Consider the following 18859-nt stretch of genomic DNA (forward strand, 5'->3'; position numbering starts at 1 on the left):
AGCTCTCGGACTAAATCTAAAATATCTTAAATAGTGTTCCGAAGATGATCAGAGATCTTATGGGTTTGGAACAACTTGAGGGTGAGTTATTAATGACAGAATTTTGTTTTTGGGTGAACTAAACCTTTAAACGCTAAAAAAACAAGCAGTTTTGATATCATTACAGTACTACATTGTATTCCACAGTACATAATTGTGTACTAATCTATTCTCTTTTAAAAATAGTAATTATAATAAAAAATAAAATAAATAAAACAGACTAGTCTTTTGACAAAAATGATATCCACTTTAATATTTTAGAGTCTGCATTATCTTGGTTGGGGAATGTGACTTGGTAAAAGAAAACAAAGACTGTTAATGACATGTTGACAAACTGTAACAGTACAGCAAATCAAAACATGAGGAAGAGTTTCCCATATGGATCTTTAACATGAAGCCATTCAACAAGAGATAAAGAAACAGCATATGCACTCATACACTCCGTCTCCCCACAGTACACAGAACTAAAGCCAAAATACTTGTGTGGATTTGTACATTCAATGGAAAATTTTACCTCAACATTTAGGGTATATAACAAATACAAGGATACAAATGTCGTTCACAGAAAGCAGAGTCCATACCGAAGAGCTTAATTATTTGACTTTATTAAACCAGGCCTCGTCAATCCCTTGTAGATGTGAAGCTTTCCTGCCCCTTTGACTTCAAAACTGTAGTCTGTGGTAACGTAAGGTAAATCTCCTTCAACTCCATGCTGGAACAAGACAAAAAAGCAAAATGAAGACCCATCAGGTTTTGATAACCCTTGAACACTTAACTATTTAGTCATCACACAAATGGTTATAAATCCTTTGGGCCTTTTATAATCAGTGAGTAAATTGTTAAATGCACCCCATTGTTTTGTATAACAAGAACCCTTTGGTTATTTCATGGATGTCCATGATCTACACTACTAACCCCACACTTTTGAATGGTAGTATATAGGACTGAATCACGTACCTGCTTGCTGAGCAATATTTTAGGCAGAGTGATCTCTCCTAGCAGGAGACAGTTCACATGCCTCAGAACAGAGGGGGACACTGGAGTAACCAGAAAGTACAAACCACGTGTCATGTCTACCCCTCTCAGAACACCTTAAAAACACAACAGCAGGCAAATGACATTTTAAGGAAGATTGTAGAATCTTGCATTGATGTATAATGAATATTTGTAATGCAACAACAGGTGCTATCCAAAAATTTACAGATCAATTTGATCTCAGATTCACATTTTAAAGGCCCGGAGTACACACCTAGGCCCACACATTGACAAATCGGAGTTTGGGAGAGTACAACAGGACCTCCTCTGCCCATAACCTTTTCACTGAGACAGCATAATCCCACTATACTGGCATTGGCTGCATAGAAGATGTTGTTGGGTGCAACCTCACAGTGTGTTACACCTATAGCCACTGCAGAGTGTGGGACCTGAGATAATAGAGCATAAAAAGACCTTCATTTATGTAAAAGAATCATACTTTGCTAAAATATCAAATAAAACAAATTATACAAAATAAAATAAATCGAAATTAAAAAAAAACATTAAATATAATGAAATAAATGATAAAAATTAAAGAAACAAAAAAATTAAAAATGAACAAATTATGAAAAACAAAAATTAGTCATACAAGATCTGAAAAAAAGAGAAATAAAACATTTAAAAAAAAACAACATGCATGAAAAAAGTGAAATTAAATATAAAACTAAATAAAACAATGTGCAGAAAATATAAGTAATAAATATAAATAAAAAAACATTAATAAAGACCTGGTAGGGTATGAGGCAGTGGAGCGGGCGGATGGGGCCAGGTTCTGGGGACTGCAGCCTACTGAAGTAGCTGAGCAGAGCCAGGTCTCGCAGCTCATTACTGCGCTGATGTTGCCTAGGAGGAATGCAGGTTGGGAATTTGTAAAGTAGTAACATCCAAATATGTACAACCAATCTGAACTAGTTACATGTTCATCAAAACAACTGTCAGCTGATCAAAGGTTCAGTTAAAATCCAAAGGGTACAGCTGGCCAGCTTACATTTTTCCAGACGTCCCAGCACCTTCATATTCTGATTGGACACTAAGAAAAACATGAGATCGAATGGAGAGGTGGCTGGCTGGCTCCTCTGTCAAGGTAGGCGGCGTCGGAGGGTGTGTCTGCCAGCCGCAAGCAGTTCTGAGGAGGTCTGGGGTAAGAAGCTGACACTGTGGTGCATTTCCGAAACTCAGCTGTACCACATGCGTAACAGAAAACAGGCGAATGAGGTCGATCAGTATCTGAAAGCCATGGCCTGTGAAAGAGACAGACAAGGTAAGTCAGTGGGAGAAACTCAAACGAAAACGATTAAAAACAAAATAATATTAAATATTCTTAACAGGGCTACCAATTTTAGAAAACAAAAAATTAGTCTGACCCAGCGTAATCAGCATATCAAGCTATTAAATTAACTGACAGACCTAATATTCAAGATCCATTAATGAGTCGATATACCGTTCAAATCAATATTCCTAATTCACGTGCAGTATTTTAACTGCTGACCTCTGATCCAGCCCATAGTATTGATGATGACAGGACTTTCTCCACTGACATGTCGCCAGAGGGATTTGAGAGACTCCAGATACCGATCGATGTCAGCCTGACAATCTGCCTGACCGTAATACACCATGTGCTCTGGGTCACGCAGGTGTGTGAAAGGAGGGCCTAAGAAAGAAAAACACAAATCACAAACATGTCCATTTTGGGGGAGTATATAACAAAGAACATATGCTAAATGTAAGACACTTTTGGAGTTTCGTAGTACAAAGCTTTTGAATTGACAGAATCTTTTTAAGTGATACCGGTGATTAAAAATGTACTTCCTGTGGCTATAGGGAGATGGAGAGTATGACACATACCCAGCAGTGGTTCTGTAACCGTGTTCAAGGAAAGACATCCGGGAGGGGTGAACTCAGTCTGGCCTAGATCACACTCCAAATACTCCACGCTTGCAGTGCTACACACACACACACACACACACACACACAGTAGAGAGGACAAATTCCAGTTTAAAATTACATGTAAAAAAATCCTTAAATAACAAAAACACAAGATTACTCTCAGTTTATTAATAAACGGATCAAATTAACTCACTGATTGAGCAGGCTGTTAATAAGGTGTCGATTGAAGGTGGATTTGCCAGAGGACTTCCCCCCACACACAAGAATTATGGGACAGCGGACAAATTCCCCTGCGGGCAATTATTATTATTTTTTTAAATACATAATTATATATTATACAATCATTTATACAGTTTATATCAACTTTTTAATTATAAAATTAGTCCAACTAGTTACCTGCCCAGGCACTGAGCAAACTGCTTATAGCTTCTCTGTAGCTTCGTGACACCACCAGACCCTGTGCACAAGGTCCACGCAGAGCTGTTACACCCACAGCTGACAGAACAGGGTTATAGACGGCAGCCTGAGACTTCAGCTCCTTCTGCAAGATGCAAAACCACAGATGCAATAAAAAAAAAAAAAAATCTATGTTACTATGCCAAGATGCTCAAACAATGTCTCACAGCGTTTACATTCTTCCTATAAATGGTTTACTTAGTCTGCATCTGCATATTGCGTTTTAACATCACAAACAATAAACATATCAGGTATTTAAAACATGAACGGACAAAATCTGAAAGGTCACCAACTTACGGAGTTGAGGCCAAAGATCTCTGAGAGCTCTGAGAAGCTGGTGAGGAAGCGGGTGAGCGGTGTGTCCAGAGGCTCCAGAAGCACCACGCAGGAGTCCGAGTCCACCTCACTCATGAGCTTTTTACTTGGCTCTAGACAGAAACACATGGATCACGAAAGAACATTAGAAAGCAAATGCTAAAAAGAACTTTGGTGCCCTTAGAAATTAATTTAAGGCAAGACACTAAAGACAAAAACACATGCACTGGTCAATTTTGAGATATTTGGGTTTCCATGTATCTAAAATACATGATTAAGTGTTTATTTTATGGCACTTTACCCTCAGGTCAGTTTGTTTCTTCATCCTTCAGTTTGTTTCTTCATCTTTAGAGAAATTTATAACATCACAGCTCACCAATAGATCCTCTGTAGTGAATGGGTGCCATCAGAATGAGTGTCCAAACAGCTGATAAAAACTTCACGATAAACCACTAGTTAAATAAAATCAATTAAACAAAAAATCTTTATTTGAAAAAATTCTTACTGGAGGAAGCAATATTATGAATAGAGGACTTGTTTCTTTTTTTTAGCTGGAAGAAATGGGTTGAAGTTAAAAACATCTAAATGATAGCTTTATTGCAAATACAGCCTTTCATTTCACAACTTCACAAGATGTTAACTGATGGATTGGAGTCATTTAGATGAGAGTGAATTATTGTGTAATTATCAGCTGTTTAAACTGTCATTTTGACGGCACCCATACACTGTAGAGGAACCGTTGGTGAGCAAATGATGGTATGCTAAATTTCTCCAAAACTGTCCTGATGAAGAAACAAACTCATCTACATCTTGGACTGCCAGAAAGAGAGTACATTTTCAGCAAATTTTCATTTTGGGTTCACTATTCCTTTAAAAGCCATTTTGCCAAAATAGGTTTTCTCTCATGTAATGAGCCAGACACTTCAGTAGCAATTACATACATTGAACTTTCAAGTTTTATTCTTATCTATAGTCTGATGATTTTACAGAGGGATATATGTATAAATAGTTTTATAAAGATTGTATTCCTGCTGACAATATTTCCCATTTTCAACGACTGATTTAAACAAACCAAAAAATAAAATCAACTTTAATCAATGTTCAGAACTCTGTTCTGGAAATGTATTCATAGTGCATAAATGCATAAGTGTATAAATGTATATATAAACATGATATTTCAGCTTGTAGCTTGTAATACAAAAAAAGGTTGTAATACTTAATGTTATCAATAAACTAGGTATATATGATGATATCTACTAATACTTTTACCTACTCACCTGCAATGTCTTTCCTTAATGGAAGACATGAGGGTGAGAAAACAAATAATATAAATATAATAAGGAGGCAGGACAATCCTGATGCTACCTGAAGAGAAATATTTGCGAACAATGGCTTTTGCTTCCAGCAGCCCCTCTTTCTTGTTCTTGCCGGAGGGGGGATTGTTTCCTAAGGCCGTGATGGTGAGAGGGCAGTGGGACGGTGGTGAGAACAGGGGGTAAGGCTGCTGGCCCTCCTCGATGGTGAAGCCCAGCACCTCTACGTGACCATAGAGGCAAGTGAGCAGGCACTTCCCACGGAAACACAACACCTGCACAAACATCAGACACAAAACTCAGTCTTCTTGCAGAAACTAGTTATGGGAGATCAATATGATAAACTGATCAACATTTGACTTTTTTTAAGTTTGCAATGCTACACACACACACATGTATGTGTTTAAAAGCATAATGCTGAGATCATCACTCTACCTGGCCTTGTTTCATAACTAAAACAGCACGGTTGTGGGTATGATCGAAGTGGGCATGGAACTCAAGACCGTTCTCCTCCATCTGGTCTGTTTTAGGTGAGGTTGAACTCTCCATGCCATTCTTAAGAACACTATTGGCATATTCACTCCATTCTTGAGAGTCCACGGAGTTGCTGCTGTCATCCAGTTCTGTGCCTCCATTTGTATGGACCTGAGCAAAAGTCACAGAAGTGGCCTTTCCCTTCTCCTCAGCACAACTGTTTTCAGGGATAGGCTTCGTATACAACTTCTTCAGCCGTTTCAATCCAGGTTTCTCCCTTTTGGTTATCTGTTGCTCCAACTTTGCTGTCCCAGGACTTGTATTTAGGAGCGAGGAGTCCAGTCTATGTATCTTTTTGCGCCATTTATTCTTGCCATGTCGCTTCGTGGAGTTTTGCGACCGAGAAGAAACCTTGTGGACTTTCATTGTCATCCAATGAACCCCAACAAGACTAAAAACGTCATAAATCCAGGGCAGGAGACACCTGTGAATGACGACATAGAGTAATGATGACATAAGCCCAGCTGGAGTAACTTAACTAAAATGGTTTTAAAAGTGGATGGACAGACAAAAGATAGATAGAATAACAGAATATAATTAAGTTGTTGGCTTTGTCAAGTTAAAATAATAACTTAATCCCACCTGCTATTAATAGTCCTACCTGTTGGCTTACCTTCTTCAGTTGGTCAAATATGATGCACTATTATCGTAGCACACACTCATTACTAATCTCTGGTAAGAGTATAATTTGTTGTGATTTGACACTTTCACAGCTGTTAGTTGTTAAACATAACTGCAGCGATGCCGGTAGTTCATGTAACTTACCTGTTTAAAGTGAGAAGCTGCTGTAACCGGTAACAAAACAGATTTGAATCAAATCAGAAACGTGAAACACGTATAAACAGAGTCTCGGTGAATATGCCGTTGTTTCTGTGTAACTGCATCAGATCACGCTGCTCTTTTCCGCCTTTTGATCTGCTTTAAGACTGCACTTACTCTTTTTGATGAATGCGTTTGAAAGGATAAATACAGTAGAGACAAAGATGAGGCGTTAAACATATTAAAAGTAGCACTCTGCTTAATAGAAGCAATTTTCTGCAGCGCCGAGCGCTCACAGTTAGCGTTTGTGCTGTGTGATGGACGATAACAAATGTCACAGAGTTCGAAAGAGTTTTATTCTATAATACTATCCTGAATAATATGAAATAATTTACCATAACTTTCAAAAAATGTTATGAATTTGAAGAATAGGTGTGCAGTTTGGTTGTATGAACTAAACTATTCATTCAGTTCATATTTGAAGAAATTCTTTCCCAGCGTAATGGGTTGACTGGCCAGCTATAGGAGACCTCCAACAATATTTCAACGTCACTTCCTGTTTCTGTTTCAATATGGCTTCTTGATGTTTAGCTCAAATTAAGCGTTTGGTGCTAAACGTTATTTAATTTACTTAGTAAGTTACATAACGCATATATGTGGGCTTTCAATATATGAAAAAAAGACGAGAGCAGTGATCTAATTTGCGCTAAAGGTGAGTCATAAACGGTTGATTGTGCTGCGAGTGGTTTAGGGAGCGTCATTAAAATGCGGATATTGTGGTTAACGTCAAAGTAATATTAATTAATCAAATAGTCGTTAACTAGTCAAAGTTATCCGCATAGTGTGGGAAAACATTTTTCATCATGAATGACTGAAAACGTGCAGAATTATACAGTGTACTGTTTTATAAAAAGAACTGCGCCAAAATAAGAGCTTAAGATAACAACTAACGGTATGGTTTTAGTACAATAATTGTTTTTTTTTTGTTTGTTTTTTAGGAATTTCAAGAATTGTTTAAAGTTGTGCGACCTCTACAAACATCGTATCTTAATAAAACATTTATAAATAACGACACCAAATATAATAATACCAAAACAGACACGTTTGTATTATAATTCGAAGTATGAATGTTTTCTTATCATAAATACCCATGATTAAAATTTGTAAAAGTAGTTTAAAATTTAAATTAAGTATTTTTGTTTGCATTTTTAATATTTAATTTAAATGAAAATATGCAGAATTATTCTGTTCTTTTTTTAATAAACGGAACTATGCCAAAATAACCTATGCTTGTGCAATAAGTGCAATTTTTCATGCTTTCCTAAAATTAAAGTTGCATAAAACATTTATTAGTAATGAGAGTATAATAATAATAAAATCAGACCATTTACCACATTTTATATTTTGCACACATTCATTCTAATTATAATTTTTGTGTGTGTGTGTGTGTGTGTGTGTGTGTATATATATATATATATATATATATATATATATATATATATATATATATATATATATATATATATATATATATAAAATTTACTATTTATAATTTTAATATATAATATTTATAATTTTATAAATATTTTAAATTCATAGAACAAACTAAACCAAAATAAGTGAGCTATTGCAACAAACAACTGTGCTTGTAGTACAATGTCAGTTTTTCATGATTTTTTTTTTTTTACATTTATTAATAATTAGCTTGTAGCTTATATCTGTGAATTAGAAAAAAAAATAAACATTTATAGTAATATTACTTTAAATAAAATGTATGCATTTATTAATTTATACATTTTTGTTGTAAGTTATGCTGTCTTTAACTGAAATTTCATTCAAATAAAGTAACGATTAAAATTAAACTTATGTCTCCTGCTTGTTCAGATGGAGATACTTGCTGAAGGGACCTCTCACGCTCAGCGTGTGCTGTCCTTACTCAACCAACAGCGGGGTCTTGGCCACTTTTGTGATGCCATGTTGAGCACAGCGAGTGGACAGGTGCATCTGGCCCATCGCAATGTTCTTGCCTGCTTCAGCCACTTATTCCAAGACCCCAGTTCAAACACGCCATGTCTAAAGATCGAGCTGCCATCAAAGTGCCCTGATGATGGACTACAGCTACTGTTGAACTTTTTTTACACTGGTGAACTCCAGTTAGAAGACAGCAATTTAGAGAAGATTCAGAATGCAGCTAGCGGACTATCAGTGCCGGATTCTCTCATGCCTTGCCAGAGTTTGCAAGGTGTAGAGAATTTACAGTCACCTGTCTCGAGTGATGATGATAAAGACAAACTACTGTTCCCTCTCACATCTGCAGATGCTCAGCCTGATCACACCCCGAAAGGAAAGACTAGATCTTGGCAGAGGATGAAAAATAAGCCCGATGCATGCAGGGCAGGTTCAGAGGTCACAGTTAGCGATGATGACCCTCCTGCCTCGACGGCAACTACCACCACACGTTCTGGAAGGCGTGTAAAAGGGCCCAATCGACTAGTCGGGGATAGTCCCATGTCTACTGTGATGAGGCAGGGAGCAGGAAGAAGAAAAGCATCATCTCTAGAAGACAAAGAGCAGGAGACTTCTGCCACTGAGGACGGAGATCACCTCGAACATCAAGACATGAGTGAGACTGAGGCACTCACTACATTCAACCAGAAGGTATTTATTCAATTCAGATCATTTCAACTTGATCATCTATGCGTTAATCTGACAACTGAATGCATTGATTCTAAAAATTTGCTATAATAATGCACTGTGTACAATTTTGACCTAATTTAATACCAAATTAAAATTCTTGATTTTACTTGTAATCTGTTGTACATTTACAGTTAATTCTCTGTTTTAGGTGGATGGATCTGTTGATAACCAGAATGACAATGATGTCGACAATGACGATGATGATGATGATGATGACAGTTACAGAGGTGACAGTATGGATATTCTTATTGAGGAAACTGATGAAGAGTATGTGCCTCAGGATTCACCATGTTTGACCTCAAAGACTCCACGAGGAAAGCGCAAACGCCATGAAAAACGTACCAATAAAGAGAATGGGGAAGGAAAATCTAAAGACAGAAAGAAAGGCTCCGTCCAGTGTCCAACATGCCATAAAACATTCCTCAGCAAGTACTACCTGAAAGTGCACAACAGGTATGTTCCTCTGTGTGTGTGTGTGTGTGTGTGCGCGTGTGTGTCCCTGGACCACAAAACCAGTCTTAAATCGCTGGGGTATATTTTTAGCAATAGTCAAAAAAACAGTGTATGGGTCAAAATGATTTAATTTTCTTTTATGCCAAAAGTCATTAGGATATTAAGTAAAGATCATGTTCCATGACGATATCCTACTGTAAATATATCAAAACGTAATTTTTGATCAGTAATATGCATTGCTAAGAATTCATTTGGACAACTTCAAAGGCGATTTTCTCAGTATTTCAGATTCCAGATATTCAAATAGTTGTATCTCAGCCAAATATTGTCTGATCATAATAAACCATACACATCTTATTTATTCAGCTTTCAGATGATGTATAAAACTAGGTTTAGAAAAATTGACACTTGACTGCTTTTGTGGTGTTGATTTTCTTTTTTTTTTTTTTTGGAAAAGTTTCTTATGCTCACCAAGGCTGCACTTGTTTGATGATAAGTACAATATAATTGTGATATATAATCACAATTTAAAATAACTTTTTATTTTATTATATATATATATATGTATATATATATATATATGTGTATATATATGTATGTATATATATATATATATATATATATATATATATATATATATATATATACATATATATATATATGAGGCTGGTGTTTTTTTAAATCGCTATTTAATTATTTTTTGTCATTTTTATAAGTAATTAATATGGCTCATCATGCCTTAATGCGGAGTTCTGTCTTTCCTTCCTTGTTGTCTGCAAGGAGACATACAGGAGAGAAGCCCTTTAAATGTGCTAAATGTGAGAAGTGCTACTATCGGAAGGAAAACCTGCTGGAGCATGAAGCCAGGAATTGTCTCATCAGAGCAGCAGTGGTGAGTTCGAAAGTGGAGGACAATTAACAATATGCATAAATACAATCAAATAATAATAATGCATCATTTTTGGTAGTTACGGATGTACAAATGCAGCTTTTATTTTAGTAATACTTACTTAATGCAACTTTTGGTTTGTGCCAGGTGTTTTCATGTACAAAATGTACCATGACCTTTAAAAAGCGCCATGAGCTGCGTCTTCACACGGTCACACACACAGGAGAGATGCCCAATAAGGTACGTCATCCATTATAGAGGTCAGATGTGACCTTTTATCAACAGACATCGTGCCGAATCGATGTAATTGAATTTACTCGTCAAATTAGTGCACGTCATGCCCTGAGCAGTTCATGCAGAAGAAAGACCTCAGGATCCACTTGATTAAAGTTCACGGAGCTCCCAAACCACACGCTGTAAGTGACTCTAATGCTAATAACTTGGTCGGCAATATCATAAAACCCTGAACAAAATCGGAGTTTTATCTAATTAATGATGTATTATCTGTCACATGTCTCGTCTAGTGTCCGTTGTGTCCCAAGTGTTTCCTGTCCCGCACTGAACTACACCTACACGAGGCAGCCAAACATCGTGGTGAGAAACTGTTTGTGTGTGAGGAGTGCGGCCATCGGGCCTCCAGCCGCAACGGCCTGCAAATGCACATCAAAGCCATTCACAGGTAAACACATGACATGAACAACAAAGAACTGAAACATGCTTTATTTATTGTTTAGACTGATGGCTAATTATTTCTGCCTTATTGTTAGCAAATTCTGGAATTATGCATGCATGTGGTGAAAAGACAATAAATAATGTGAATGTAAGAAGGCTGGACAAGAAAGAAACCTTTTTATGATGTTTATGTGTGTAATCCATTTTGCGTGTTTGTGTTTACTGGTTGGATTCTCACTGAGCTGTATCTGTTGCGCTGCTTTCCAGAAATGAGCGTCCTTTTGTGTGCGAGATCTGTAATCATGCTTTTACCCAGAAAGCCAATCTCAACATGCACCTTCGAACACATACTGGAGAGAAACCTTTCCAGTGCCACCTCTGCGGCAAGACATTTCGCACGCAAGGTCAGTTCACAGACAGAGTGGTTTAGCTCTGGCTATTTATAATTGAATTCATTTTTAAGATCAAATCCATGCCGTTTATGTATTAGTCTTATATTGTTAACCAAATGTTTGCTGATTGTTTGAACAGCGAGTCTGGACAAACACCATCGCACGCATACAGGAGAACGGCCATACAGTTGTGAGTTTTGTGAGCAGCGCTTCACTGAGAAAGGCCCTCTCTTACGCCACATAGCCAGCAAACACCAAGAAGGCCGACCACACTTTTGCCACCTCTGCAGCAAAACCTTTAAAGGTAAGATATCTGGACAATTACACTTTGAGGCAGTTTTGAGAAAAATGATATAGATGGCAAAAAGAAAAAAAAACTATTATTAAATATTTAAAAAAATTATACAAATTGTTGATTTTAAATAATTTAATCATTTGCATTGCTATATATATATATATATATATATATATATATATATATATATATATATATATATATATACAGTATTGTTCAAAATAATAGCAGTACAATGTGACTAACCAGAATAATCAAGGTTTTTCGTATATTTTTTTATTGCTACGTGGCAAACAAGTTACCAGTAGGTTCAGTAGATTCTCAGAAAACAAATGAGACCCAGCATTCATGATATGCACGCTCTTAAGGCTGTGCAATTGGGCAATTAGTTGAATTAGTTGAAAGGGGTGTGTTCAAAAAAATAGCAGTGTGGCATTCAATCACTGAGGTCATCAATTTTGTGAAGAAACAGGTGTGAATCAGGTGGCCCCTATTTAACGATGAAGCCAACACTTGTTGAACATGCATTTGAAAGCTGAGGAAAATGGGTCGTTCAAGACATTGTTCAGAAGAACAGCGTACTTTGATTAAAAAGTTGATTAGAGAGGGGAAAACCTATAAAGAGGTGCAAAAAATGATAGGCTGTTCAGCTAAAATGATCTCCAATGCCTTAAAATGGAGAGCAAAACCAGAGAGACGTGGAAGAAAACGGAAGACAACCATCAAAATGGATAGAAGAATAACCAGAATGGCAAAGGCTCAGCCAATGATCACCTCCAGGATGATCAAAGACAGTCTGGAGTTACCTGTAAGTACTGTGACAGTTAGAAGACGTCTGTGTGAAGCTAATCTATTTTCAAGAATCCCCCGCAAAGTCCCTCTGTTAAAAAAAAGGCATGTGCAGAAGAGGTCACAATTTGCCAAAGAACACATCAACTGGCCTAAAGAGAAATGGAGGAACATTTTTGTGGACTGATAAGAGTAAAATTGTTCTTTTTGGGTCCAAGGGCCACAGGCAGTTTGTGAGACGACCCCCAAACTCAGAATTCAAGCCACAGTACACAGTGAAGACAGTGAAGCATGGAGGTGCAAGCATCATGATATGGGCATGTTTCTCCTACTATGGTGTTGGGCCTATTTATCGCATACCAGGGATCATGGATCAGTTTGCATATGTTAAAATACTTGAAGAGGTCATGTTGCCCTATGCTGAAGAGGACATGCCCTTGAAATGGTTGTTTCAACAAGACAATGACCCAAAACACACTAGTAAACGGGCAAAGTCTTGGTTCCAAACCAACAAAATTAATGTTATATAAGATCTCCAGACCTTAATCCAATTGAGAACTTGTGGGGTGATAGCAAAAATGCTGTTTCTGAAGCAAAACCAAGAACTGTGAATGAATTGTGGAATGTTGTTAAAGAATCATGGAGTGGAATAACAGCTGAGAGGTGCCACAAGTTGGTTGACTCCATGCCACACAGATGTCAAGCAGTTTTAAAAAACTGTGGTCATACAACTAAATATTAGTTTAGTGATTCACAGGATTGCTAAATCCCAGAAAAAAAAAAATGTTTGTACAAAATAGTTTTGAGTTTGTACAGTCAAAGGTAGACACTGCTATTTTTTTGAACACACCCCTTTCAACTAATTGCCCAATTGCACAGCCTTAAGAGCGTGCATATCATGAATGCTGGGTCTTGTTTGTTTTCTGACAATCTACTGAACCTACTGGTAACTTGTTTGCCACGTAGCAATAAAAAATATACTAAAAACCTTGATTATTCTGGTTAGTCACATTGTACTGCTATTATTTTGAACAATACTGTATATATATATATATGTATGTATATATATATATATATATATATATATTTAATTATAACAATTATTAATAGATATTAATTAATTATATATATATATATATATATATATGTGTGTGTGTGTGTATTTATATTATTGATTATATAAATTGTAAAAGATATCTATAAGAACTTAATAATAATGTTTTTATTAAATTAATGAACTTTTATATAATTTACATACAATTTGTTTTGACAATTATTAGTTAATATTTTTATTCCTTATATATAGTTTAATATTTGTTCATATATTGATTTCATATATTGATACACACACACACACACACACACACCCCTTGTATAATTTATACTACATAAAAAACTGAATTTATTAAATGACAATAATAATTTTTTAATACCCCATCAGCTATTGAGCAGCTCCGTGTTCATGTACGACGTCACAAAGGCATGAGAAAATTTGAGTGTTCTGCATGCGGTTACAAGTTCACCAGACAGGTATGAGTTAGATGTATTTATGGATTAACACATATCAGAAAAATAACTTTTACATTTCCTACTTGACGTCTAAGATCTCAGCATCTCAGTCCTGCTTTTGACAGGCACATTTGCGACGACACTCGCAGATCCACAACCGTGTGGAGAACTACAGCCCCAGACAGAGACGCTTGCGTAACCTGGTAGTGGAGGACGAGAGCGCAGCTGCTTCATCTAGTCCTCCCAGCCAGGCAGAGGCTCAGGCTGGATCAGCAGACATGGTTAACCTAGTTATCCAGCCAGAGGTGGCTGTGGTGGAACAGGTCGTCTCCGCAGGAGAGCAGGCCACATATTCAGTGACTGAAGGAGCAGTGAGCGCTGAACAGACTGGAAGGACTGATGGGGGAGAGGAGCAGACTCCATTCACTGTATCAGATGTGATGGAACAGACCCTGCTGGTGACCGATGCATACCCCATCCATCAGTCCAGTGTTGTGGGGGAACTGCCCAGCTCTGCAGCCGATGGGAATGTCTAAATGAAGGAACTCTATAGCAACAAAGCTACTTGACAACAAAGTATGCAGTTTAAAGGTTTTAAATTCTGTCATTATTTCCTCACCCTTATGTCAATCCAAACACGTAAGACCATTGTTCATTTTCATTACACAAATTAAGATATTTTTGACAAAAAACTTACCACCGTCAAGGCACAGAAAGGTAGTAAGGACATTCTTAAGATAGTCCATGTTACATCAGTGGTTCAGTGGTCCATAATTTTTGCGTGCAAATAAAACATAATTACTTTATTCAATGATTTCTTCTCTTCCGGGACAGTCCTCTGCCATTTTTGACTCATGCGTATGGTGCTGTTGTCGGAGAATTCACCTTGTTTTCAAGCAGAGGAAAGCAATGCGCATGTGTCGATTCTGTCCTGGAAGAGAAGAAATCATTGAATGAAGTCATTATTTTTGGTTTCTTTGCACACAAAAAGATGAATGAAGGTCTAACGGGTTTAGATCGACATGATTAATCACAGAATTGTCAGTTTTTGGTGAACTATCCATTCAAGAGACATTGTAAATAAATAGCTTTCTTGCATTAATTTATTATCTTCAAAGAAGTTGGAAATTACAGTGGTCCTGGTTGTATCAAGCATGGTGATGCAAGGTCATCTTGAGATTTCCATAACTACATTCTTGTGATCAATAGGAGATTGCCTACTGGAGTCATTTAAACCTAGCTTCTGCAAAAATGTTTAGCAGTTATCCAGTGTTTTTCAGTAAGACTGTGTCTACATTTATTGAAAATTTTCCTTCGCTGTTTTGATGAACAGACAACTTAAAAGCTTTTTGTTCTATAATGAAAAACTAAAGCACTATGTCTCTCTTATTTGTACTTGCACTTGAAGTTACAGTATGTTTGACAGAATTGGTTACAATAAAATGCGACCAAAGTTCTTGTAGGAGAATGTCTCGATTTATTCAGCATTTGGAAGGCATAATATAAATGAAAGACTTTTGTAAAACAAGAAAACAGTCATGAGCTTCATGTATACTATTGTTTTAACGGAATAAACCATTCTAATATTGTCATAATTCGAACTCAATGGAAGTTTGCTGCGCAGAACATTTGAATCTTAAAACTGTATGTGGGACCGCTCTGTTGTGATTGTGATCTTACTACATATACACAAGAAAAGCGCAAAAAGGAACAGCGCTGGCAGTCATTTATTAATTGACCACACAAAGAAACATTACACACATTACCTGTGTGATTCACTATAGACATAAACAGAGAGAAATAGCTCTGGCTACAATGTTCTTCTGCAAGACACAGGCAGTTCAGTTTATTAAGGGGATAGTTCACCCCAAAATTCTAATTTTATGTTTATCTGCTTACCCCCAGGGCATCCAATATGTAGGTTACATGTAGGAACACAATTATGATTTTTTACTTCAGGCGTTGCAGTCTCTCAGCTGTACAATCCATGGCAAATGGTAACAAAATTTATGAAAGTAAAAAAAAACAAACATGCACAGACAAATCTATATTAAACCCTGCGGCTCGTGTCGATACATTGATGTGTAAAGACACAAAATGATTTGTGTCCATTTTGTTACCAGAGACTGCAACTACCGAAGCTGAAAATCATAATTTGTGCTCTACTTAAGAAACGAAGTCACCTACATATTGGACGCCCTGGGGGGTAAGCAGAGAATCAAATTTTCATTTTTTGGGTGAACTATCCCTTTAACCGCTAGAGCGCCAGAAGTTACAGGCTGCAGCTGCGTGTTATAGATAATTAATTTGTTTCATAAGTACTGGTATCATCAAACAAATACATTTCCTCAAGAATAACGAGATACTGAATTACTATTCCAGTTATTAGTACAGCATCTGAATACAGTTTGACATCAAAATACAATACCTTCATCCATTCGTCATGTTTTCTTCATGATCACAGACAGCTTAATATACACAAGCTGTTCCACTTAAACTGTAACAAACCTTCCTCTAAAATAAACTATGACTAGATAATAATAAACTTAATTTAATATTAAAATACAGGTTGAAACGCAAGTCGGATACAAATTCACATAAAATGTGATCACTGCATGCATGCTAGATTGTAAGTATGTAATTCTAGCAAGATGAATATCAAACAATGGGTTATGCTGGCACACAGTTATGTTTATCTGTCAAACAAAATTATGTTTTTGGAAAATCTTAGATTCTCCTAAATATTTAATTTCAGACTTTTCACTGTGTATATAAAATAACATTTGTTATCCACATTGCAGAATACTGTTGAATCACGTTACAATAACCTTTTGGAATGATGTAATGATGGAATTTTGGGTCTCAAAATTGTATAATTTTTAAAAAGCCATTTTACTTCACATTAGGTTATGGCATTTATATTATATTATTTGTGGATGTTGACTTGAAGTTGCAATGTTGCAGATCACTTTAGGAGGTCCATGCTGAATTATAGAATAAATAAAAATAGAAAAATGTTCATAACCTTCATGCAATTTCCATGGTATGGATTGCTCGAAATTTGCCAAACATGACGGCACTATTTCATGAGTCACTTCACTCAAATCTGTTGAACACACTCTGGTAAACATAGTCAGCATTAGAAATGCATGCAAAAATTAAAGCTGTAGTAACACTGGGTTACTGAGGGAAATCATTTAAACATTGATTGTCCATTCACCAGCTCCCTTTGCAGAGGGGAATATGTCATAAAGTGCAAAACACCTAGTAGCAACGTCACATTCAAAAGTTCTCAGTGCACTTCATTGACATCTTGGTTGTGGTTCTGATTGACATTGTTGTTGTGGTTGTGAAGTGCCTGGTTGCGGTGGTGTCTGTGGAGGTGGATGGCGTTGGCCTCAGGTATGTCTAAATGTTCAAAGGTGCTTGGAACAAGAGGCATGAATTGTCGGAATATGCTGACACTTCCATGCCAGAAGGTGGGCTGGGGAAGCCGGCCAGCTGGGGTCCAAGCTCGAGTAGAGGGGTCGTAGACCTCCACCACATCAGATAGCTCAAAAGTGTTGTCATAGCCACCGGACACATAGAGTCGACCGCCCAGGGCTGCTACACTGCCTCCAACATGAACCTGTGGAAGGTGAGACTTTTAGTTATCTGTGTGAATGCCTAATGTGGGTCAATGACGGGATGATCATTTGTCTTTATATTAAACTGTAAAAAAAAAAATTAAAAAAAAAGAATTTTTTTTTTCAATTTATACACAATTTTTTCAATTTATGTTTTATGAAAATGTTTTTAGTTTTCAAAATACTTTTTTTATATTTTTTTGAGTATGACAACTGTCCTGGTATAAAAAAACAAACAAACAAAAAATATCATAGCAAATTATAGCAAATTAAAAGGAAAGAAAATCTTGGGCTCTTATTATTATTATTTTATATAGTTTTTTTTTTTTTTTTTTGAAAAAATAAATACTAATCTATTAATTATTAAAGATTTTTGGTTTGAATTAATAAGTTAACCGTTTTTTAATTTTTGAAAACTTTTCTCTTGCAAATCCAGGATATGTTTTGTTGACTGGAAAAACACTGTCCAACCAATATACAGAAATAAAAAAAAATTAATTACCTTAAACCTGAAAATTATATCATAGATAGGACCCAAGCAAAAAGCTCCATTGTCAATAGAGAGACAATGGCTTAAACCTGATGCAAAAATGTTTCGCCCTCATGTGAAATTACAGATCACGTGGATTAGTATTAAAATGACTCAATTTGGCCTGAGAAAATTTGTTAAACAACGGGAAATGTGATTGCATCTTGAAAGAGGAAAACAAGCTAAAGTAGACATACTTGTGTCATGGGACTAATCTTATCCCAATTGTTTTTCTGTGGGTTGAAGACATCTACTTCTGCCGAATCATCTCTGAAACACAACAGCTTTCATGAGAAACATGGAAACCTCATTTCCTTTATTGTTGATTTTTTTCTGCGTATCATCAGAAACTGGATATTTAAAATTGTGGGAAAAAAACTGAGCGCCTTACCTTACAAAGTAGATCAACCCATTTAAGGTCACTGATTTGGGGGCAAAGGACCAAGGAGGCAGTTCTCCATTGTTCACTAGTGACCAGCGGTTGCTTTCAGCATCATAGCACTGAATTGCAATTGTGTCCTCTCCAGTTAAACAGCCAATGGCGTAGAGTTGTCCCCTACACGATGTAGTGGAACAGTTATCCATGGGATGTGGCATGGGCGGAAGGTCCTCCCAGCAATCGAGAGTATGATCGTATCGCTCTGTGCTGTCAGAGGCTACCACATAGAGT

General features: G+C 36.6%; 3 protein-coding genes across 3 annotated transcripts; 1 reads left to right on the forward strand and 2 right to left on the reverse strand.

The window, feature by feature from the left end:
- Positions 1–265: 265 nt before the first annotated feature.
- On the reverse strand, positions 266–6827 carry LOC127977379 (polynucleotide 5'-hydroxyl-kinase NOL9-like). Its single transcript, XM_052582257.1, has 13 exons — positions 6345–6827; positions 5481–6003; positions 5098–5320; positions 3715–3845; positions 3358–3502; positions 3155–3251; positions 2920–3017; positions 2564–2725; positions 2063–2315; positions 1803–1917; positions 1289–1463; positions 997–1130; positions 266–751 (listed from the first exon to the last, which is right to left on the reverse strand). Exons 2-13 carry the CDS (start codon positions 5949–5951, stop codon positions 629–631), a joined length of 2127 nt encoding a protein of 708 aa, XP_052438217.1. The 5' UTR covers positions 5952–6003; positions 6345–6827; the 3' UTR covers positions 266–628.
- A 64-nt stretch (positions 6828–6891) lies between these two features.
- Positions 6892–15496, forward strand: LOC127977373 (telomere zinc finger-associated protein-like). The gene is made up of 11 exons (XM_052582249.1): positions 6892–7050; positions 8223–8996; positions 9184–9488; positions 10269–10380; positions 10525–10617; positions 10707–10793; positions 10902–11056; positions 11317–11453; positions 11581–11745; positions 13967–14055; positions 14160–15496. The coding sequence occupies exons 2-11, from the start codon at positions 8223–8225 to the stop codon at positions 14568–14570; spliced, it is 2328 nt and encodes a 775-aa protein (XP_052438209.1). The 5' UTR covers positions 6892–7050; the 3' UTR covers positions 14571–15496.
- Positions 15497–15737: 241 nt separating this feature from the next.
- On the reverse strand, positions 15738–18853 carry LOC127977417 (kelch-like protein 21). The gene is made up of 3 exons (XM_052582321.1): positions 18581–18853; positions 18387–18459; positions 15738–17662 (listed from the first exon to the last, which is right to left on the reverse strand). Exons 1-3 carry the CDS (start codon positions 18784–18786, stop codon positions 17327–17329), a joined length of 615 nt encoding a protein of 204 aa, XP_052438281.1. The 5' UTR covers positions 18787–18853; the 3' UTR covers positions 15738–17326.
- Positions 18854–18859: the final 6 nt, after the last annotated feature.

The sequence above is a fragment of the Carassius gibelio genome, chromosome B18, assembly GCF_023724105.1.
Source record: "Carassius gibelio isolate Cgi1373 ecotype wild population from Czech Republic chromosome B18, carGib1.2-hapl.c, whole genome shotgun sequence".
Classification (NCBI taxonomy): Eukaryota; Metazoa; Chordata; class Actinopteri; order Cypriniformes; family Cyprinidae; genus Carassius; species Carassius gibelio.

Excerpts from the sequence above, each read along its gene's own strand:
- LOC127977379 (XM_052582257.1), bottom strand. The coding sequence starts at position 5,951 with ATGACAATGAAAGTCCACAAGGTTTCTTCTCGGTCGCAAAACTCCACG. Across the intron at positions 3,846-5,097 it reads TCGCAAATATTTCTCTTCAG|AGCCAAGTAAAAAGCTCATG; the intron begins GTAGCATCAGGA and ends GTTTCTGTCTAG. Across the intron at positions 2,316-2,563 it reads TACTATGGGCTGGATCAGAG|GCCATGGCTTTCAGATACTG; the intron begins GTCAGCAGTTAA and ends TCTCTTTCACAG.
- LOC127977417 (XM_052582321.1), bottom strand. The coding sequence starts at position 18,786 with ATGCCACATCCCATGGATAACTGTTCCACTACATCGTGTAGGGGACAA. Across the intron at positions 18,460-18,580 it reads GGGTTGATCTACTTTGTAAG|AGATGATTCGGCAGAAGTAG; the intron begins GTAAGGCGCTCA and ends GTTGTGTTTCAG. Across the intron at positions 17,663-18,386 it reads AGATTAGTCCCATGACACAA|GTTCATGTTGGAGGCAGTGT; the intron begins GTATGTCTACTT and ends CACCTTCCACAG.
- LOC127977373 (XM_052582249.1), top strand. The coding sequence starts at position 8,223 with ATGGAGATACTTGCTGAAGGGACCTCTCACGCTCAGCGTGTGCTGTCC. Across the intron at positions 10,618-10,706 it reads CAGGAGAGATGCCCAATAAG|TGCACGTCATGCCCTGAGCA; the intron begins GTACGTCATCCA and ends TCGTCAAATTAG. Across the intron at positions 10,794-10,901 it reads GAGCTCCCAAACCACACGCT|TGTCCGTTGTGTCCCAAGTG; the intron begins GTAAGTGACTCT and ends TGTCTCGTCTAG.